General features: G+C 34.3%; 2 protein-coding genes across 2 annotated transcripts in view; both read left to right on the forward strand.

The window, feature by feature from the left end:
- The window catches only part of LOC149777536 (uncharacterized), an 85,182-nt gene extending 71,545 nt beyond the window's left edge, over positions 1-13,637 (forward strand). Inside the window, exons 18-26 of the mRNA XM_089941401.1 lie at positions 339-460; positions 942-1,077; positions 1,419-1,512; positions 2,233-2,299; positions 3,058-3,237; positions 5,400-5,556; positions 9,592-9,695; positions 10,226-10,345; positions 13,492-13,637. Coding sequence (XP_089797527.1) covers positions 339-460; positions 942-1,077; positions 1,419-1,512; positions 2,233-2,299; positions 3,058-3,237; positions 5,400-5,556; positions 9,592-9,695; positions 10,226-10,345; positions 13,492-13,637 — 1,126 coding nt within the window. The remainder of the gene's footprint in view (positions 1-338; positions 461-941; positions 1,078-1,418; positions 1,513-2,232; positions 2,300-3,057; positions 3,238-5,399; positions 5,557-9,591; positions 9,696-10,225; positions 10,346-13,491) is intronic.
- Positions 13,638-14,025: 388 nt separating this feature from the next.
- On the forward strand, positions 14,026-24,008 carry LOC149777537 (uncharacterized). Its single transcript, XM_089940748.1, has 4 exons — positions 14,026-14,061; positions 17,336-17,518; positions 18,009-18,204; positions 23,487-24,008. Exons 1-4 carry the CDS (start codon positions 14,028-14,030, stop codon positions 23,800-23,802), a joined length of 729 nt encoding a protein of 242 aa, XP_089796874.1. The 5' UTR covers positions 14,026-14,027; the 3' UTR covers positions 23,803-24,008.
- Positions 24,009-24,264: the final 256 nt, after the last annotated feature.

Here is a 24,264-nt window from a genome sequence, read left to right on the forward strand (position 1 = left end):
TTTTAATTTCAGCAAACATTAGTAAAATGGAAAAAACTAGTTCATAAGAGCCCTTTTTCAACTAGTTTGTTTGAATGAACTACAATCGATCATATTTCATATGAGACTAATTTAGTTTGGCGTATAGCACTTACCAGAATGACAAATTAAAATTGATGGTTAGGGCATTTCGAAAGTACACAGAGTGTTGACATATGCATATTAAGCACCCGCTGATTACACTGTTTACTCGGTTTACAAAATTATAAATCGGAAGCAAAATATCCAACCTAAACTTAATCACACAGTAACTGCGTCTTTGAAGATCACGTCACAATAATTTTCATTTTCCATTTCAGAATATGTGGCAACGGCTACCGAGAAACTATAATAACGGAATCTAACTACCTTTTCTTGACGCTATTTACTGATTTTGGCAATGCCGCGACAGGTTTTTCAGCAACAGTAGATGTTATAAGTGGTAAGTAAAATCAATGTCATAAAATATAGTAAATATCATGGCAGTGGGACAAATATAAATAAATGAATGAATAATTCAAACACTGCCTCTCTGGACAACTACTCGCTTTACAAACATATGTCTCAAAACATTGCTACAATTTTAAATTTGTACATGCAATAGAGTAAAGAATTCTTTATTTAAACGTTTCTGTTGCAAGTAAGTTTTTGTTGCTTATTCGAATTGATCACGAATAACGATCGTAAGAAATAGCTCAGCTAAAATGTTTACCGATAACCTTAAGGCCCTAAATCTCTCAGTATTTTGACATATTTTAGAAATTAGTGAATCGATCACGACGATCAAGAACAAAAGGCGAATTTCGAAGGTATGAAAACTGAATTTTAAGGATAGAGACTGTGTTGTTGACTGCATACATCGTATTTAAAAACAAAACATAGGTTTCTTCTTGTTCATATGCCAAATGTTTTATTGTACACAGACAACATGTTAAACTATGTGAATCAAGGACTGGAAGGAGCATACAGTGGTAGAGTGAGCGTCACACGTAACTTTGATGTTTGTATACCCTGGGCTGATGTTGTGGGCAAGTGTCCGCACCATCCTTTGCAAATTGGGTGAGTAATACATTTCAGTGCATTCAATCAATTCATAATGTACTTCATTCTATCTGAACTTCTTTCTACTAATAAAACAACAAAAACGCATTATGCATAGTAATCATATTTAAAATATGCATGTTCATAAAAGACACACACTTCACATCATGACAAAGTATCACATGAATCATACTACGGCAGGCTGCTACAAGACATTTACATTAGTAAAATGACAAAATTCGTTATTTTGAGCATTTGATGCTAACTCTAACATGGTAAAACTTCAAGGTCGTCGATCGTCCTTTTGTAAAAGGTGTACATTGCTTATATTTAGTGATGTCCCTGACAATCTCGAGAAGAATTACTGCAGGAATCCTGGAACTGGTACAAGACCCTGGTGTTATACGACTGTGGATCAATGTTTCAGAGACTATTGCGACGTCAGCTTTCTTGGTGAGTATATATATATATATATATATATATATATATATATATATATATATATATATATATATATATATAGAGAGAGAGAGAGAGAGAGAGAGAGAGAGAGAGAGAGAGAGAGAGAGATAGAGAGATTCCAATCGAGGTCGCTAATTTTATTGTGCCTCTCTATGGACGGATGACATAGGATTGTTTGCACTATGTCATCCGTGTTATTTGAGATGTAAAAATATAACAACACTAAATTGAAAAACCTTTGCGAAAAGCAACCATTCAACACAAGACTATAAATGTTTGTTGTACGATAAAAATTGCTACTACCGTCAATCAAGCGGGCCGATTATAAAAATGAAAACTTAGAAGATGCTATCATGATTGGCTTTACAGCGCAACTCATGCTTATTGCTATAATTGTATCAAACTGCTAGTATTATGTCGGTAAAGTGCAAAGCAAGAATATTACTAAGACTGTATAGTGTATGTTATCGAAACAGCATTTGATGGCATATTGATAATTCATATCTTATTATCATGCATGATTTGGAACAACATATATGTATGTTATGTATGTTATTTTATGTTATGTATGTATGTATGTATGTATGTATGTATGTATGCATGTATGTATGCAAAATCCCACTTTCTTCTTACAGACGAGAAACTACTAAAATTCTCCAAAGGACATAGATACAATCATTATATTGTAGATTTTGATTTATCTTTTCACAGAGAGATGCATCGACGAATGGACAGATTGCGCGGAACTGCTTTCCCTTGAATCTGATTTCTGTACAAAGTACGGTCAAGGCGATGCCTGGAAGTGTGCTAAGACTTGTGGGAAATGCGAGACACGTGGTCCTGTCAAATTGGGTTAGGTTTCTTTTGTAAAACTAGGAACAAAATATCGAACTGTTTTGTTAGGCATCTCAAATATTAGCTCTGTAGCGACTTGAAGAATTGAAATTACAAGCTATTTTATTTTGTGCACATAATTACAAAAATAGCACGCTTCTGGAACAAAAGTATTTCATGGAAGAACTTAAAGCATTTATTCTGATAATGTAAGCTTGTTCCATTGTAATGGATTGAAAAGGTATAATCAGAACTAGTTCATAGACGTTCACTGTACTTATAATGAGATACTACACAATGCGGTTTTGCTTTGGGACCAATATTAATATCCATACCAAAGATACTGTCTGAACTAATGAAAGAACGTAAACATTTGTATCGTGCTCCTATCTTTGCAATATTCACTAATACTACCATAGTATTTCAATTTGAAAAGTGTATACATTATTATTTTGTCCATACACCATAATCCTATGGTTAAAGCCGATTTTATACTAGTTCCTTCTCTTTCATTGTTTTCATTATAAATCATAATCTGCCTGCTTTTTACTTAAAAGTGTCTGAATCATGATATAGGAGAAGGGTCTTTGACATACTCTCGGGAACAGATATTTCACTTATAATTACAGTCACAAAATATAATAGTTTGGATCTAAGATTTTTTTAACTTGTATTATTATTATTATTATTATTATTATTCAGCTTCCACTGTAACTTGCCAGCCACCCATTGAACTGAAAGATGGTGATTATAGCCCTCAAAAGGTCTCATACGCGGTCGGTGATACAGTCAATTACAAGTGTACTAATGGAAATGATGAAATTAAGATAACTTGCACTTCTGAAGGAAACTGGATACCGAAAGTATCCTTTGTATGTGGAGGTAAATATATCATTCCTACAATACATTCTAATATTCCACTTGATGGGATATTGTCTCGCTGCCTTTTATGAAAATTGATTTGTATGCAATACTGTATTCAATGCAAACGGTTGATTTTCGCCGTTATTTTATAATATGTATGATGGATTCTGTCACTTACGTTACAATAGATGGACTCATGCTTAAGTTGTGCTATATTTATTGGACACGTGTGGAACAATCCATAAACTTCTTATCGCGTGAAATTTTCCATTACATTAATGTGGACGAATATTTCCTGTTTCTCTCATAAATGAATAAAACTGTACTTGAAATATGCATACTAAGCAAGGATTTCATACAATGCTGTTTTATAAGATATATCTAGAATATTTAAAGTGTTTATTGTTCAGCGCGATCTTAGAAGTCCAATATTAATCCTAAAAAGGCGGTATACTGAATATAATTGATAGGAAGGTATGTCTGGTATGTGTATCTATCGTGTGTTTCACTTATGCACGTTTCTGTAGATTGCGTAAGAGCTATACATTGATGTTTACAAGCTTTAAAATTAGTCGCAATAGTGGGTCTCGGTGCAAGTGTTGGGTATTTCCTATAGGATGATTGAGGCATGTCGGATCTTTTGCGACGTGATGTTTTGTGAAAATGTTACGTTGGAAGAATTGCGAAACCGGTCCATTAGAAATATATTGCGAGAAGAGCTGTGTAGGTGTATATATAGTGGCAGAGGTGAACAACTGATTTATTTTTATTTCCGATGTTCTTAATTTAATATCAGTCTGCAGATGTGCGTTATATTGTATTTAAATATAAGCTGAGAGGAAACACTTGTTCGGATTATTCATTTGTTGTCCAAAGTGTTCTTATTACTGTTTGTACTAAAATATTATTCTGGGATTAATACGAATCGATTCAAAGGAGTTCTGGACAATGCCTTTGTTATTCATCAAGATAGTTGGCATACCGGTATATTCGAGGACCTGGAATTCATTCTGAACATTCTTTTCCGTTAAACTTGGATATAATTGTTAAGAATTATTTTTATCGGAGCTATCCATTATTTCGGGTTGAAATGATAACAATCGCTTGTCGATTGTGGGATTTATTATGAGATTAAAATATACGAAATAAACCAGACTAGAAGGTTATAATTTTTCCAAATTGTATTGAATCCCTGGTCTTGAAAGACATGTGCTCTTCATCTTCACAATTCGAATTGCTCGAGGTGTTGTCCGTCTGAAGAACTAGATTAGGAATGCCAGAAGGTCTTGTAAGTTTGGCGAGGAATTGATTTTAATACTCGTGATGCACGGGAATCATGCCCAGTTATCGATCACTCACTCTCTCACTCACGACAAACACGCACATCGTTACACGACACAAGTTCTGGGTCAAATGTATTTAATTCATAATGCTGGAAGTTTCTTTTTAAAGTTTCATTTCATAACGTACAGAATTGAAATTTGTCTTAAGTTTCATGAAACTTGTTGGCTTTGCTTCTTTCTTTTCAAGACCATAGATTAATGACTTATCAATGGAGTACTGGTTTCCCGATTCGGCGTTCAAAACCATAGATTAATGACTTATCAATGGAGTACTGGTTTCCCGATTCGGCGTTCAAGACCATAGATTAATGACTTATCAATGGAGTACTGATTTCCCGATTCGGCGATCATAATCTCAGTTTGTTAATTAGTCTTCTCTAAGACAGTTTGGAACATCTTGCATTAGAAATGAGATAAAAAATAACCAAAGATCTGCGATTCGAAATGTAATTGTTGATTTTCCTGTTGTATTTAGTGTTAAGTCGCAGACACTACAACGTTTGTACCTTTTAAATGTGTAACATTCCAATCGCATTAATATTTCAACCAAGTAATGCTAAATTCGTCCACTTGTCAGAATGAAAAAGGATCCATGCAAATAATTCTTTTAGAATCTCTATCCCTTAGCTTCTCTCTCTCTCCCTCTCTCTCTCTCTCTCTCTCTCTCGTATTACTCTACCGACAGTAACATCGCCAATAACTGCCGCTTTTATTAGTACTACTAGATTGATTCGACTAATAACAGTACTCATAGTTACAGTTATCCCACTAAAAATACAAATGCTACTGCAATTGATACTACTGCTGCTTCTACTGCTACTATTACTACCGTTTTAGCGCATAGTGGTGGATGGAAACGTTTCCAAGGCAATTACTACCAACACTTTGAACTGAGCAACACTTTTGAGGAAGCGGAGGCACATTGCAATTCCCTGAAGGCCTCTATATCGACCGCCAAAACAAAGGATGAGAATGATTTTATCGGCGCACTTGCGTAAGTTCGAAACGTTAAAACTATGTGCATTGTTATTGTTCGCAAAATAATAATAATAATACTTCTACTAAAATTGATGCTACTATTCAATAATTGTATTGATCACTTAAACAAATCTAATAAAGCTAAGTTTTCTTCTAATCAATTTACTGCATAATGGAAACTTACTGTTTTGTTTCCCATCAGACATGTATAGCGATGTCCACAGTAAATCTCAGAGAGCACGTTTTATGGAGATTTTATATAGATATAAATATCATAGAAATGAACGCTTCAAGAGAAATGATTGCAATCTCCTTAGTAAGTTTAAGGCATGAAACAAATGAAAGAGGACGTATGCAACTATGTGGCTGTTCTGTCAACGTTCATTCAAATATAACAATCACTCTTGTGCCACGACACATTATCCCTCTCTCTGTTTCTCTCTCTCTCTCTGTGACTCTGTCTCTGTGTCTGTCTCTCTGTCTCTCTCTCTGTCTCTCACTCGCTTTCTCTCTCTCTCTCTCTCTATATATATATGTGTGTGTGTGTGTGTGTGTGTGTGTGTGTGTGTGTGTGTGTGTATTTTAAAAATAAAAAGTAGAAATCGATGATACTAGGTAAACTGAAAATGACTGTTTTATATGTCGAAGCTGAACTGTGTTACATCAAGCCTATTAGAGTAGTTGGTTAGAAAAGAACATGCATAGATGATTGCTAATCAAATTTAAGCGGGTGCCTCTGATGTCCCCCACCAAAAAAAAAAAATAACTAGCAAACAAACAGTTAAAATATATATGCATAACAAAAGGGTAACACGTTATATTCAGTCGAGTCATGGCCGCTTCGATAACATTTCACACCTAATTCTCTGAGACATGAGACCGAAAAATAAAAAACCTAGAAATTGATGGGCCCAGACGAAACTTAGCAACATGCACAAAATATATGATACATCTTCGATAAATAAATTCCAGTATAGGCATGGCTTACCCGAAGAGTACATTTACGATACGGATTCGAAGAACAATGGTACAATAATTGGGAATAATGTTCGAGACTGATCGCCTAACAAGCCAGTATAGCTGACTAAATCAATTTGATTTTGAAATGTTTGACGCAGGTACAATTATTAATTGCTAACCTTTTTCACTATGGCACCAACGTTTTTGCTAAGGCATTTGTCAAAACATATAGATATGAACAGTTGAAAACATATTTAGTAAGTCAAAGGATCATTGTTGATCAGCAAACAGAGAAAGGACATTACAATTACGACAATAGGCATTACATTAACAGTAATATTTATGGAACAACAAGCAACCAATTTAAACAATTAGAAATTGACAGAAACGTTTTAGAAACACACCACACCTAAATATAGGATGAACAAATTTTCTGTTTGCATGGATATCATGTATTGTTTAACGAAACAGCTCTGCCACCATTAGGAATGTTTTACTTTAACTTAATCATTGGAACATTTCAAATTATGATGAACATTATGTTTAGATCTTCATTACAGTAGTAATGTATAACCCTATAGCCTCAATGGGACTTTCCATTGAAAAAGTGGATCGTACTATAGCCTCAATGAGCATTTATTATGGTGGGATAGTATAGCCTCAAGGGTAATTGAACATATGCAACGTCAAGGTGCTAGACACTATGGAATAATGCCAACAATGTTATAAGTGGCTGAACCCATTCGGCGTGAACTTAGTAACAGTGTTCGAGTTGACCTCTATACGCGCTATTGTAGGTAGGCAGGGACGATTGAACTTCAAAACATTTTATATAGAGAAAATAGCGGGAAAATGTATATCCTTAAATGGAAAATGAACATGAACACTATAACCTCAAACAGAAAATCAATATGACCTCAGATGGAAAATGAACAGGGAGAATCAAATCCAAAAAGAAACCGAACAGGGACACCATAGCTTCAAACAGGAATTGAACACATGAATTGTACTTGGGAGGTCAAACGGGAATTGAAAATAGTTGACGTCACGAGACTTATAGAACCAAACGTAATTTTGGTAATAGTAGACTATTATATCTTTTCTAGACAAGTGAGAAATGGAAACAAATCCTATAGTATATATTTGTATCATCAGCTGGTAGGAAAATGCTATGGAAAACCCTAATATCTATTTATAGCCTCAACTTGTAGGAAAAACGTATGGAAAACCCTAGTTTGTGTTTATAGCCACAAACTTGTGGAAACTCGTATGGAAAAAAGCTCGTATACATTTATAGTTACAACTTCTTGGAAATCATATGAAAGACCTAGTGCACATGTATAGCCTTAAAAAGTGCCAATTTAACAAGTGATTGACCTTAATTTGAAGTGATTTAGTAACAGTGTTCGAGCTGACCTCAATACATGGTAGTCTAGGTAAGTATGGGAAATACTGTTTTAAATGGGCTATAGAGTAGATTGTTTATTGGAGTCATTGTTGATACTTTAAATTCAGATATCAGTAAGCGAGAAACACTAGAATATTTCTAAAAAAGTTAGTTGCATTACCTTCTAGTAATAAATCACACAGCCAACCGTTTCCCACCAACAATGCCTATTTTAGCTTATTTTTTCAATGTCTTTGCTTTGTTCCTGTTCTACATATCTTCTAAATGAGATTCTACAGTACAGTTATCAACACGTTTATAGGCTTTCAGGTCAACAAGTTTAGTTATTGTAGTTCGGTTATGTAACCTTTAACCTCGTTTAATGTTTAATATTGTTTGGGTCAAAGGTAAAGCCTGTGCGCGGAACAACCGGAACGTTAACCTTACTTACACGACAATGCTAAGACACAGTGCTTGTTAATTTGATTTTATTATCGGAAAGTCACTGTTTAAGTTTTAAAACATTGATGTGCAATTGGAAGTTATTATGCAAATACAATGAACTTCATTTTATAATTTTCCAAATTAACATGTTAGTCTTTGCTATTGTTTCTCTAATATTTTCTTTTTCTCCTCTGTAATATTATTTTAATTTCCTTGATTTTTCATACTCTCTAAAATTCTGATAATTTGATATTGGTTTTGCATTTCATCTAGCAGTTTATTCTAATAATATACAACTGATTTTAGAATTTTTTGTGTAGCTTAAGTTAAATTACTGATACATGTCAACTTAACATTATAATAACTCTGAGACAACTGAATCTTCAAACTGTAGATCCGTACGTCGTAAAATTCGTCCTTCTGATCAATTTCAATCTTTACTTGCTTTCACATCGACCCATTGTCTGCATACTTTCATATTCAAGAATGTATGGTTTTGTTAAACGCTTGCACCACAAATTCTTGTATGTCAAAGTAAACTGAGATACTTTCCATTTTCCACATGCAGCTTATTTATTATAACATGTTTCTTTATTAAAAACGTATTTTCTTTTTGCTTGTTTTACGTTTGTAACCTAAGCGTGTTTATAAAATGTATATTGGTGCCAAAAGGAATATGTATCCATCATTAATCTGTTCATATGTGGGCGTGAGAATGATATATGCCTGCAACTGGACCTCCATGGGACTAACATAAAATCTTTCTCGGGCAGATCTTTTACTTGTATGCTTCTGTAATATATATGTAAATTCTTCAGATAACCATTATTTCAGTTCCGTCTATCATTTTTCTTTCGGGTTAATTTGCTTACAAATTTGGTGGATTATATGGGTACACAACTAGACGTTCCTAGTCATAGTAAAGATATATAGAAACAGCCAGAAAATACTTAATGCCTGTTAAATTACATGCAATTGTTACAAACAAGCCATCATGGAGGCAGTTTAAAACAGGCACATTCACATTCAAGCTGACTCACTTTCTGAACACATGTACGGTTTTACAACATTTATTTACCTCTAGAAATCTGAAGATGACATTTACTCTCTTGCGTTTTAGTGGAAAAGGTCAGAGCAAAGTTTAAATTTTCTTACTCACACAAACATATTATGAACTGAATGCGACCTTTTAAAACATGCACATGTATAACATACTCACCATAATAATTAATTATATTCATTTCTAACAAATTCTTGAAGACCTTTGGGAAAGGCTATCTGGATAGGAATGTCAGATACTGAGAAGGAGGGTGTCTGGAAATGGATCGATTCAACATTGGTCTCGTGGTTCAACTGGAAACCAGGTGACAAAAGCTTTCTTGTTACATTAATTTTTCCCGTTTCTTTTGACCTCTTTATCTTTCCCATTACTAAGGTTACCTCAAATATATACACGCACACACAAACACAGACACACCGACACACACACACACACAAAGATATATATATATATATATATATATATATATATATATATATATATATATATATATATATATATATATATATTTGCTAATCGTACATGTATGTTCAGGAATCGCTAACCCATTCGTATACTGTCTTTAAAATTGTACTTGTGAATATATATATATATATATATATATATATATATATATATATATATATATATATATATAAGTACTTATAATCACGTTTCTGCATGTGTCTGATTCTTTGGGAGAATATATTATGTTGTTATGTACATTTCACCACTCTTACAGTTCATGATCACGACGATTCTTATCATTATTATTATTGTTGTTATTATTATCATTATTATTATTATTATTATTATTATTAGTATTATTATTATTATTATTTCTTCAATCTATAGGTCAGCCAGATAACTGGTATAATGATGAAGATCATGTAATTATGCAATATTCGGATAAGAAATGGATTGATGTGCATAAGACTTCTCGATATCAGTTTGTGTGTAAAAGACAGTTTGATGGTAAGTATGGACAGTATGTCGTTTTCTGGGAATTCGTATCATGATAGGCGTGCAGTTTGTATGGATTATTTTTATTTGTAGTGTTAGTAGTGTTAGTAGTAGCAGTAGTAGTAGTAATATCATTATCATTAATGTTATTATTGAACGCCAATCTTCTATACATGTGTTTACAGACATGCCACACTTTCTTTTTTAAGCAGCTACTGTTATCGTGCAAGTATGTTATATATCCAAAAGAAAGCTGTTAAAACTAACACTCGCGAAAGCGGAACTGTCAAATTGTTCTTTAGCAATATCATAACATTGGTCTTCAAGAAATGAAGACTCTGCAAATTCAGAAATTTTAATAAGTATTATGTCCTAAAGCCCGAAAGAGTGCTTAATCTGATATACAAACTAGAGACTGCCTAGAGATCGTAGATGTTTGTTTGTCTCATAAGAAGCACGAAGTCTCACATTTAAACTAATATTCATGTATGAGATTATTTCCTGAGAAAATGAAAACAAACGAATGGGATCTGTATTATCTTTCCATAAGAATTTTTTATCATATTTCTGTTGGGAAAAATTATCTGGTTATTCACTCCCCATCCCACCCGAATAAATTGTATAATAATCATTCGGAGATTTACAAGTGGATATATTTAAGGCTGCAGTGACTCTTTAATGATGTGGTTCACGCAGTGTTTTTTTGTGTTATATAATCTTCCGATTTAAGATTACAACACCCGACTTATAGTTACAGAGCAACGGTTACAATAGGTACGCGGTTACATACTGGGACCCCGGGTGGCCGAGTGGTCTAAGCGCTGCGTGGGTTCGAGTCTCGGGTTTGAACAATGTTGGTATGTGAGAAAGCTTGTCAGTGCCTTTTCGTGGGTAGGTGGTTCTTTCCGGGATTTCTCCTGGTTCTTCTTCCACCATTAATACTGGCCGACCTGTATAGCCTATCTTGTACTGAATAATGGCCTTATCCCCTACAACTACGACATCATCAACAAAATTATACAGTCAGTTGTATGTTTAGTTCGTTTGAAGTGAATAAAGAGAACAACATACCAACTAAGTATATGCAGCGAAATAATTAGAAATCTATAGTGTTCAGATCTAACAAACACTTGTATATAAAGTCGGCCTGGTACCCTTAAGTTCATTGTTGCCAATTTAATTTATATTGTTCGCGATTAGAGTAAAAGAGACGAAATAAATCATTATTAAAACAAACTTAATGGACAACCTCAAACGTGTAGAATGCCTCTTAAAACAAGGAATACAAAATGTGTTGTACCATACATGATATGAATGCGTTAAGTATTGAACTATATTCAGAATGTTATATAGCCTAAGGACAGTGAACCCCATTAAGAAACAAGAATATTGTCTTGAACCAAGTGCATATTGATGGCTAATACTTTAAGTTATTGATTATATCCGACATACATCTAAATTATTTTGTGTAACTCTAGGAAACCCCCAGATGTTTCAAAACAGTCAATAGAGCTAGTCATCATCAGTTCAGCTCAGAATGATAAGGAGGTTATCTACATTTGTTTAGTACATATATGGAAACATTTCATGAGTGAAGTATAAACATTGTCATGAGAATACAAAATGTTTCCACGTCATTCGTAAAATAAGGTAGATTGTCTTTATATTATATATTTTGTAAGCACAATCTTTCTATTTGTATGAATCATCTCTATTATGTGCTTATGCTATTAACAGCTGCATTACTAGTTCGATAAAAGACGGTTCCTAGATTTTATAATAACTTTGGGACAGCGACATTTTGTTCAATTAGCCGGTACATATCGTGGATCAAGGTATGTATTATGGCAACATAATGACTATACCCGTACGATAATGCCGAGTTTTAGTTTTGTTAAAATATTGCTATTGTGGGGTAGGGTAGGCCTAATGTAGGAAAATTACCGAGGTACTTGTGTCTGGCAGATTTCAGAGCGAAACATCTTTAAGCAAAAGACTTGAATGAATACGATATTACTTGAAAATATTATCGCCCTTTTTTTTATCATTCAAGCGTCTTTTCTTGATAAGCTTGAAATCCTGTTCGGTAGTATACGTTGTATCAGAGTTTGGAATGTCATTCAAGCCGCCAGATTTGTACATTGCTTTGAATCAAGATTGAGATCCGAGCTAAAATTACTACTTAAGAAAGATTGTTGCTATATTTGATCACGATTTTGCCCTTACACATGAGGTATACAATACTATATTGGTCATACATATCAACATGTCATAGCAGTTGTTGTGTTTTGGGTTAACGCCGTATTTCAGCGCATGATAGGATATAACTGGTGGAGGAAGAACCCGGAAATAACCCGGCAAGAACCACCACGTCATGCAACGCTACTGGCACGTTTTAGCACATAAACACATTAGTCGAGCCCAAGATTCAAGAGGCAAGATGGCAGTAATCAGCAAGAATGAGCACTTTAGACTACTCAGCCAATCAGGATCCATCATATTAGTTCAATCACTGACAGATTCCATGACTCACGCAGAAAGCTAATTTTAAAGATGTAATGCCAGATGTCTCCTTTATTCCTGCTTGGAACTCTTTTTAAAAAATCACTTCAGAACGCCTCATTGATTGCATAAATATACACTAAAGAGTTGACAAATGACACATTTTAAGATCTGTATCTCATGATAAAGAGAGAGACAGATGTTGGGAGGGTGAGACAGATGGAGCAGCTTGAGAAGACAAATCAAAAAGTTACAAATATTGAAATATTGAAATATGCAAAGGTGTGTATATTTCTTAAATGGTAAAGCATAGTTCTATATGTGATATAGCCACTCTGGTGATACAAGAGGTATAGCCATTGAGTTGATTTCATGATTTTCCCACTGATATATTTTAATGTATCACAATACAATATTTAAGATATTGCGATTTGAAATGTACGTTTTTCCTAAATCTGGTTTGTGATGAATGAATTGGATTGGTGAGAAATGCATAAAAAATTATCATTAAGAATTTACTAAACTCATGCACACATGGTTCCTGTTTTCTGTTATAACGACTTGGACAAAACATTTTAGTTAGTCAAATGGGCTAGAACAATAATATGTTAACAAGCGTGCAGAGTATAATTGTCCGATTTACATAACTGTTTCAGAACGGAGAGTTTGTGCTGACCAGGATCGCGACTGCATGAACCTGATAGCAATGATCCCAAATATGCGATCTAAATATCCAATTTTCGCTTGGGAAAGATGTCCTAAAACCACAGGACTGTGCACCGACACTGACATTACAGGTTAAAATTTTCATATTAGTAAACTCCAAATGTTATTCAATGAAACCTTCATATATTGCATACTCGGCAAATCTCATTTCCATTTGATATGAACCATGCTCTCTGGTTCGAGACTAGTCGCAGTTTTCGATGAGAACGTATTTTTTTGCTTTGTTTTGTTTTATTTTTGTTGTTGGTTTGCTTTTGTGTTTCAAATCTAAAAATGTGATTCTTTACGCTAATGCAAATGACAGCATTGTTGTTCAACTTTATAGTGCAACATTTATGATCAGCACTTTTTCGCTTTATTTAGTGTTTCAAACATTTTCTTTCAAAGATTTATTCATCATGCATGTATCGATACTCATTGATATGTAATATTAACTTTGAATTATGTATCCTTCTAAGCAGGTCAGATGCCATGTAACTCAAGTACTCCTTCAGATGATTGTAAGTGGACAATTTATTCTTCGTCATTGTCTTTATTTTATCTTTGTACTCTTGAATTTGTGAAGGGAGATGGGGAAAAAAGATGAAAATTAAAATATGAAATGTTCTAATATACACATTTCAAACTTAAATACTTGCAATACAAACCGTCCATGAAATGGCTTACAAAACATTCATTGTTCTCCGAATAGCAGTGATAGCAGAAAGTATCTTTATTGTTCTGCTCTCCTTTCGTCCCGACTGGGTTTTGGTGCGTACAAGAGCTATTAGACATAGTAATTGTATACATCTTTTTATGATTCTATATAGATAATTTAATTATATTTCCGCACCATTATAACAGTTTTTAATTTCCACACATTTGAACGCTTCTAAATAAGTCAGTCTACACTAGTAAGCAATAAGAGTCCCAGGTCGTCCTGACATCACTCATCTTGCTGACGTACATATCAGTTTGTTTATTACATATACCATGATTATGCAGTATTTAGTATTTACTATAAACTGAAAACAAATTATATTTCTTAAGATAAAGGAGATATTAATAATTACAAGCGTTTGTTCTTGATCGTTTCCGTTCTGGAGTTTCATTATAAAAATATATTCACCAAGTTATACCGATAAACCTCTTCCTCATTACTGACTTCATCCTAGTTTCTCATCCTAGATTTTGGTGACATCTGGTTTTAAATAGAGCTGCTAAAATGTTGACAAGCTCAGCCAATGAGAGGCAATATCATCTCATTAATATGTGTTTATAATTATATTCAACTGAGATCGTGATATAAGTATCTTTACAAAGCTTTATCAAAATCCAATAAAAAATCTAGTTTCTGGAGAGGTCAAAAGTTACCCACTCAGATACAATAGAACATCATAAATACTTATAGCTTGCTTATGATAAAACTCTTTAAAAACCTTTTTCATATTGGCATATTTATATACATTACGATCCCGTCAGAAATGCTGCCTCTTAAGCGGTACTTGACGCAAACAATCAGATAAAAGATCACCTATTTTAATATGCACTTATCCATCACAAATCAAAACATCTGAAGATATAACATTATTTACCAAACCAGATAAAATCGCTAATTCTTGATCAGTTCAGCAAATCAGAAACAAGTTCTTTTATCATTTGATCTCGCGTAAAGGTAATATCTTCCGAAAGCATGATAGTTCAATCTATTTGTATTATTAAATCAGATCCGAATCGCCACATATATTGGGGAAACAAGTTTAGATAATCTGGTTTAAGTTCATCTATCAATGTTTTCGAATGTCGCTAATTATCGAACGTTTACCAGATCTTGCTCATATAAAACTACATTCTAAGTTTGACCAGAGTATGATTATAAGTAGATTTCAGAGGGGAAACAACTCAGCCAGTCAATTGCAACAGCTACTCATTAAAGTACATGAACTTCGCTCCGCTCATTACCAAAGTACCGCATGGTCTTCATCATGCAAGGATATATTTCATGTCCGAACAAACTGGATGAGAATCATGGCTCCCAGTGACGACAAACTCAGCATATAAGATCTAATATCATTGCATTAATACATGTGGATGTCGTGCATATTTAAGCAGTTTCGATATATTGACAATATAAACTTATATTCCATGCTTGATCTTAATCTTATGAGAACTGTACCCTCCTTAGTTTCAAAAGCAGCAATAGTTAGAGGCATGGCTCGCCATTGCAAACGGAAGTAGTGCAGTACCATCCGACCACTTGACTCTTCGGGCAGGAATACTGATTATGTCAGTCGAGATAGACAAATAAAGATTCGTAATCATGTGTGTGTGTGTGTGTTCATATATAGATGATTAGATTATATTTAACAACCTTGCAGAAATTTTCAGCTTAATATATTTTTTAAATTTAGATTTGTTTTCTTCAATTGTTCCATACAAATTTTGAGCAACACGTAACACATACATACATACATACATACATAGATACATACATGCATACATACATACATACATACATGCATGCATACATACATGCATGCATGCATGCATGCATGCATACATACATACATACATACATCTGTGCATATATTTGTGTGCGTGACTTGACTGCAATTATATATCATTATAATAATTATGCTAAGTGCTTATTTAAGTGTGGTATCTACGATTGAATCATTTATGTTGATATAATCTTTCAAAGCAAAGCTAAGTGCTAATTTAGCTGAAACTTATAAGGCCTAAAATTATTTATATGTTAATGATGTGATTATATTTTCGTGCTTTTACATCAATTGTTTAATTTCTTCAACTATTTAAATTTTGGGGGTTACGAGTTCTTGTACAAATGCCGACTTAGCAGAATTGAGGGGAAACCAAACGAGATAGATGAATTAAGTATAGTATTTATGTTTGTATTCTTACAAAGAGATAACGTAACTAGGTTTTCTTTATATATTTTTTATCAACGCAATTATTAAACTTTGTATAGTTTTCAAATTTTATTTGTTTTTCTTGATACTTGTTTGGTCTGAAGAATTAGTAATTGGAACATACCTGTGCAGATCTAATTGGGTAGTGTAGTCCATTTAAGTCTTTTCGTCAGCAGAGAGGTATTGATATTCGTTTATTCTTTACACATCAGAATTGTTTAACGGACATACTTGTATACAAGGTCTCTGACTGCCAAATACTAGGAAAGAGTTTTCTTCCCATAACAAAAAGTTGGAAGACAAAGAACATGTTTTCAACGCTGACGTTGTAATTGTCTTTGTTTCATCTGCAGACTCTTTTTAAATGGGGTGTACATAATTCATGTATAGTGTGATGTAAAATTACATATTCATTTTGAATGATCTACTCACAGCTTATGATTAACATTTCAATGGTTATATTTAGCTTATAATTTCCATATCTCGTGAATATAACACCTTTTTTGTCGCACTCCCCATCCATAGATGTAATACATAATGAGCGTATTCAATTTTCAGGCTTAGAGTGACACTTTTTTTTGAAATAAGTGACCTTCTTTTCAAGCTATATAAGCTTATGTTGTTCTTGGTTTTGTTTGACATATTTGATGAACGTACAAAAAAAAAATGTCCTAATGAGAAATAGCATTTTAAAGTGACCCTTTAGACATCAACGAAAATAGGTTTATATCGCAAGTACTCTATTGCCGTTGTTAACATATATGTCTGTTTCAATACAACTGTCACATTTTGTCGCCCAAAGACCTTGAATTTAAAATAGTTACATCGTTAGTACTCTTAAAACCTATTCATCATTCCTGTTTAGGCACAGTTTGTTTAGATCCTGGGGCCGTAGCATATGCCAACAAAGTGAAAGGAGGTGATAAAATAAACGTCGGTGAGTTGTTTGAGTACATGTGCAATACCGGATATACACCAGTAAAAGGGAATTTAATCCGTGCTTGTCTTCCATCCGGGACGCTGACAGGCGAGACTCCCGTTTGTCAAGGTACGATAAATGCTGTACAAAAATTCACGGTCTGGGTATATCTTTCTACCTATGAACATGTTTTCGTTATATTATGAAGTGCATGTTTGTCGTATTAAAAATTGTCTTAAAAATGCATTTTATTTCCAATTAAACATTTGCAGACATTTGTTTTTAAAAAACCGTGCCCATGATTTTTTCAATTGGGCAGTAAATTAGGACATAATATTCATAGAGATAGAGACGCGAAACAAACATAATGTTTATCATGAAAGGAAAAACGCATATTATTCTAGAATGTTACATTGAATGCCAGCCTGAGAGACGAAAAACGTAAAAGTAATAAAACCTCTACAATATTTAGAGATACCATATAAGAATTTATTCGAACCAACGCGTGATCTAATCATTGTTGATAATAATGTATTTTTTACGGTCTACAATGTTTTGTTTCAAACTGTAGTCAATATAATAAACAAGTGTACTGTAAAATATAACATTGTTTTGGCAGACACAACACTCGTCCCTACCAAAGTTAACAACGTCAGCACACGAAAACGAGACAAGGTGATGTCTCAAAAGACGGTTTATACTGGCGACAACGCTTACCATAGAATATCAAAGCCTGGAGAAATTTATGAATGGGAATTTTACAGTCACGTGAATGGAAAAATTGCCCTGCAGGTTTGGAGACCGACAGAAGCGGGGTAAACTATATATATGTGTGTTACTCGTTGATATTCAAATTAGACGTTGTCATCTTGCTCCCGAAACCTGACATCAGCAAGGTGTTGCAATGATATCCAAACGTAGACCTGAAATAGAACATCTAGTAAGGAAAGTATAAGAATTGTATTCAAGGCTGAATAAGCAAACTACAGTACGAACAAGTTGTGGACTTAAATACTTTCAAGGCAAAAATTTAAGGTTGCTTGGAGTTAAATTAGCAAAAAAAGACTATGCCACTATACTGTTAACTTACTAATTGTCAAGACAGCTTAACATCTTTGACTCATCTATTTACAATAAACTTGCGCTCGTGGGATCAAGCTTCATGCCTCCAAAACAGATGTCTTTGTAGCCTGACGTTCAGCTTCAGGGAGATTTAAGACATTAGCCTAGGAAATCCAATAAATGCCACCAACGTTCATTGTACAATAATCTTTTGTCTTTGCTTGATATAATTTGAATGATTTTATGTTGATATCACTTCCATGTCATGAAATTTCAGCACAAAAACAATGTTTGTAAATATGAAAATCAAGCAGTGGATGACCTGGCATTGCTATGATATCATTTAACATCTGAAAGCATTACAATTTAGCAACCCTAACAATGAATCTACAGCCATGATATAAAGATGGATGCTTTTATGTTTCCTTTATGAGCCCGTTCAAGACATTTATTGCAAATAATGAAGAAAGCATGTTTTTGTTCCAGAAACAGTTCCTACTTATTAAATATTTATTAATTTTATTATTAATAATAAAATATGGTACTAGTAGTCATCCCAGCAGCATATGTAATAGCCATTCTAGTAGCATACGTAATAGTCATTCTAGTAGCATACGTAATATCAGTAGACTTAGTAAACATTCTAGTAGCATAAGCATGAGCCATTCCAGTAGCATACGTAATAGCAGTAGTAGTAGACATTCTAGTATCACACGTAGTACTAGTAGACTTCTTAGGTGCCAGGAGCTTCCATTGGATTGGTGGTTCTTCTCGGGATTTTCCAGGGTTCTCCCTTCACCAGCTATACGGGCAACAACGTAGAGCATATCGTTTGCTGAAAATGGTGTCACACAAAACCACAACAACATTCTAGTACAATAGGTAGTCCTAGTAGCAGCCATTCTAGCGGTATTAATAGTAGTAATCGACAGTCCATATTCATAACTAGTAGTAGCCATTCTAGCGGTATCAGTAGTAGTAATCGACAGTCCATACTCATAACTAGTAGTAGCCATTCTAGTGGTATCAGTAGTAGTAATCGACAGTCTATACTCATAACTATTAGTATCCACTCTAGCGGTATGAGTAGTAATAGAAATGAACAGTCTCTACTGATAACTGGTAGTAGCCATTCTAGCGGTATGAGTAGTAGTAGAAATGAACAGTCTATACTCATAACTAGTAGTAGCCATTCTAGCGGTATGAGTAGTAGCAATCGGCAGTCTATCCTCATAACTAGTAGTAGCCATGCTAGCGGTATGAGTAGTAGTAGAAATGAACAGTCTATACTCATAACTAGTAGTAGCCATTCCAGCGGTATGAGTAGTAGCAATCGAAATTCTATACTCATAACTAGTAGTAGCCATTATAGCGGTATGAGTAGTAGTAGTAATCGACAGTCTATACTCATAGCTAGTAGTAGCCATTCTAGCGGTATGAGGAGTAGTAGTAGAAATGGGCAGTCTATACTCATAACTAGTAGTAGCCATTCTAGCGGTATGAGTAGTTGCAGTAATCGACAGTCTGTACTCATAACTAGTAGTAGCCATTCTAGCGGTCTGAGTAGTAGTAGAAATGAACAGTCTATACTCATAACTAGTAGTAGCCATTCCAGCGGTATGAGTAGTAGTAGTAGTAATCGACAGTCTGTACTCATAACTAGTAGTAGCCATTCTAGCGGTCTGAGTAGTAGTAGAAATGAACAGTCTATACTCATAACTAGTAATAGCCATTCTAGTGGTATGACTAGTAGTAGTAATCGACAGTCTATACTCATAACTAGTAGTAGCCATTCCAGCGGTATGTGTAGAAATATTAGCTTTAACGTCCCGAGCTATGGTTCAGCACAGTACCAGCTTCGTCTTAATTTGAACCTGGGATTTTAATCACAAAGCAGGAGAGCTATTTCACAATGTAATGCCAGTACTGTATGGTATGCAATGGTGAATCCGGAATAAAACTGCAACATTCCTGTCCCAATTATCTCGTAACGATGAAAGTAAATTGATCCGTTCAATATGTTCTTTCCCTTACTAAATCGCACATATAATTCAACTTTGCCTTCATAAATATAAAGGATATATGTGACACAATATTGAAAGATAAGAATACAAAGATCAAACTAATCACCGCTATATTATGTATTATCAGGAGTACAAAAAAATAATGAATAATAAAATACATGGAAAAATTATACAAATCTGGTGTGTTTCCCAATGCATATGACACTTTGTTATCTTGCAGAGCGAACTCTTTAAATATAATTTTAGAAATATATTTCCTTCCTTACAGCTAACCAATAGCGACTTAAGTGCAATATAAAGATAATGAATGTTCCCTGTAGAGATAGTATAACGGATGTACCTTACCATATACATTTATGTATTACCGCAATTCCGGTACTGACAATTTAATATACTTCTTAATTGAAATTTCCTTATTAAGAAATACATAGTGGGTTATTGGTTGTCACTAAGCCTTTATAGATGTATACAGCAAATTAAATAATGATGAAGCAGAACACGTTTATTGTATAACCTTTAGAATATTGTCTAGTGCGGATTACTTTATTTCATTGTACTGTATCATAATCTCCACAGTTAGCCTTCAGCGGCCTTTATTTGTTCTTCAAGTTCAAACACGTGTGTACTCACTGTCAGTCAGAATGCATTTGCCAGAGCATGATTGGTATTATGTAGACTTGAAACCCATTGGACTTGCCCATAAATGTATGGGAAAAGTCGTACGCGCACGAGGCAAACACCGAATGTTCAAATGAAACTGAACAACACATATAGTAACGCTCCAAAGTAGTATGGCTGATTGCTATTTATAATTAACACAAGTAATATGTCAGTGGTATTACCCAATATTTGGATACTTGATGTAGCAGTAGAAGCCATTCTAGTAGTATACGTAGGAGTAGCAGCCATTCTAGTATAAAGACGTAGAAGTAGTAGCCATTCCAGTAACATACTTAGCAGTAGTAGTCATTCTAGTAGAGTACGTATCAATAGTATCAATTCTAGTAGAATACGTAGCAGTAGTAACGATTCATGTGGAATAAATAAACGTAGCCATTCTACTAACACAAGTAGTAGTAGTAGACATTATAGCAGCATACGTATCAATAGTAGTCATTCTAGTAGCATACGTAGCAGTAGTAGTCATTCTACTAGCATACATAGCAGTAGTAGCCATTCTGGTAGAAAACGTAGCATTAGTAGCCATTATATTATTACGTAAGAGCAGTAGTTATTCGAGTAGCATACGTAGTAGAGGTAGTGATCATTATAATTGAATGCGTAGCAAAAGTAGTCATTTTAGAGGCATACGTAGCAGTAGTAGCAATTGTATTAGAATACGTAGCAAACGTAGTCATTCTAGTAGCATAAATAGCAGTAGTAGTCACCCTAGAGGCATACGTAGCAGAAGCAGCCATTCATTTAGAATACGTAGCAATAGTGGTCATTCTAGTAGCATACGTAGCAGTAGTAGTCATTCTAGTAGCAAACAAAGCAGTAGTAGCCATTCTAGTAGCATACGTATCAGTGATAGCAATTCCAGTAGCATACGTAGCAATACTAGTCATTCTAGTAGAATACGTAGAGGTAGTGGCCATTCTTGTAGCATATGTAGCCGCAGAAGCCATTTTAGTTGAATACGTAGCAGTAGTAGCCATTCAAGTATAAATACTTAGCAGTAGGAGTCATTCTAGTAGAGTATGTACCAATAGTAGCCATTCTAGTAGAATACGTATACGTTAGTAACGATTCAAGGGGAATAAATAATAGTAGCCATTCTAGTAACGCGAGTAGTAGTTGTATACTTTCTAGAAGTATACGTAGAAATAGTCGTCATTCTAATAGCATACATAGCAGTAGTAGCCATTCTATTATAATACGTAGCAGTAGTAGTGATTCTAGAAAAATGCGTAGTAGTAGTAGTCATTTTAGTATAATACATAAAAATAATAGTCATTCTAGAGGCATAGGTAGCATTATTAGCCATTATATTAGAATACGTAGCAATTGTAGTCATTCTAGTAGCATAAGTAAGAGTAGTAGTAGTCATTCTAGCAGTATACGTAACAGTAGTAGTAATTCTAGCAGCATACTTAGCAGTAGTGGCCATTCTATTAGCATACGTAGCAGGAGTTGTCTTTCTAGTAGCATAGTAATAGCAGCCGTAGTCATTCTAGTAGAATACTTAGCAGTGGTAGTAATTTTAGTAGAGTAGATAGTAATAGTAGTCATTCTAGCAGAATGCGTAGCAGTAGTAGCCATTCTAGTGGAATAAGTAAAAGCAGCCGTTCTAGTAACACAAGTTGTAGTAGTCATTCTAGTTGCATATGTAGCAGTAGTAGCCATTCCCGTAGTACATTTAGCGGTATTAGTCATTTTAGCAGTATACTTAGGAGTAGTAGCTATTCTAGTAGAAAACGTAGCAGTAGAAGCCATTCTAGTGGAATAGGTAATAGCAGCCATTCTAGTAACACAAGCAGTAGTAGCCATTCTAGTAGCATACGTGGCAGTGGTAGTTATTCATGTATCATACGTAGCAGTAGTAGTCATTTTAGTAGGATATGTAGCGGGAGTATTAGTTCGTGTAACAAACGTGTCAGTAGTGACCATTATATTAGCATATGTAGCGGTAGTAGCAATTATAGTGGAATAAGTAACAGTAGCCATTCTAGTAACACAAGTAGTAGAGATTCTAGTACCATACGTTGCAGTAGTAGTCATTCTGGTATCCTACGTAGCAGTAATATCCATTCTACTAGCAAACGTAGCAGTAGTAGTCATTCTAGTAGCATACGCAGCAGTAGTAGTCTTTCTAGTAGCATGCGTAACAATAGTAGTAATTATAGTAGTATGCGTAGAAGTAGTAGCCATTCTAGTAGAATGCGTAGCAGTTATAGCGTTTCTAGTGGAATAGGTAATAGTAGACATTCTAGTAACACAAGTAGCAGCAGTAGACATTATACTTGTATAAAAAATAATGGTAGACGTTCTAGTGTTTCTCATTTTTTCAGTTTCACATTAGTTGGACAGAACATTGTACACCAAGCTCGAGACGACAGACTTAGACATATCATCATTCCACCAGGAAGTAGGATAGCAGTTAAACCGAATGACCTGATAGGTTTTTATTATGTCGGAGTTTCTCAAGGAGGAGTAACCTTTGACAGCTGTAACGGAAAGCAAGAACTGGAAGGAATGAACCTGTTCTCTTCATCCTCCACATATCCCGACGTTTCCTCGTTTTCGGTCAATCAGATAATTAAATTTAAAGCTGAAACCTCCTGTAGAGTATTTTCATTAAATGCAGTCGTCGGACCAAAGCTATGAATAAAATTAATCATTCTAGAGTTTTGACTGATAGAGAAATGAAGATTATGTAAACGTACATTATAGGAAACCCAGTTCATTCCTTTTCAAATATTTTCTTTCGCTTTAAATGCGTTATGTAGCTAAGATGGATTTACTTTATTTGTTCCTACTTCATGAAATATTTCAATTACTTATTATCACATAAATAAACAGTAGCTTTGAAATATGATGTATGATGTGTTTTCTTTCATAAATATTTCTTTTCTGCAAAGATGATTTCTTATGATCATCGCGTTTGTACTATATTTCCTCGCCTAATTCACCTGATATTTACTATCTAAACGAATTTGCTTCTCCAATATGCTTCAAACCATTAGCTGAATTACACATCTTCTCTGTTGCTTTTGATGTAATGATTTGTATTTCTCTGACCTTGACACGGAATGTCGCAATTAAGATGATGATTTACAATAGTTCCGT

The sequence above is a fragment of the Sinohyriopsis cumingii genome, chromosome 18 (assembly GCF_028554795.1).
Source record: "Sinohyriopsis cumingii isolate HCF-2022 chromosome 18, ASM2855479v2, whole genome shotgun sequence".
NCBI classification, from domain to species: Eukaryota; Metazoa; Mollusca; class Bivalvia; order Unionida; family Unionidae; genus Sinohyriopsis; species Sinohyriopsis cumingii.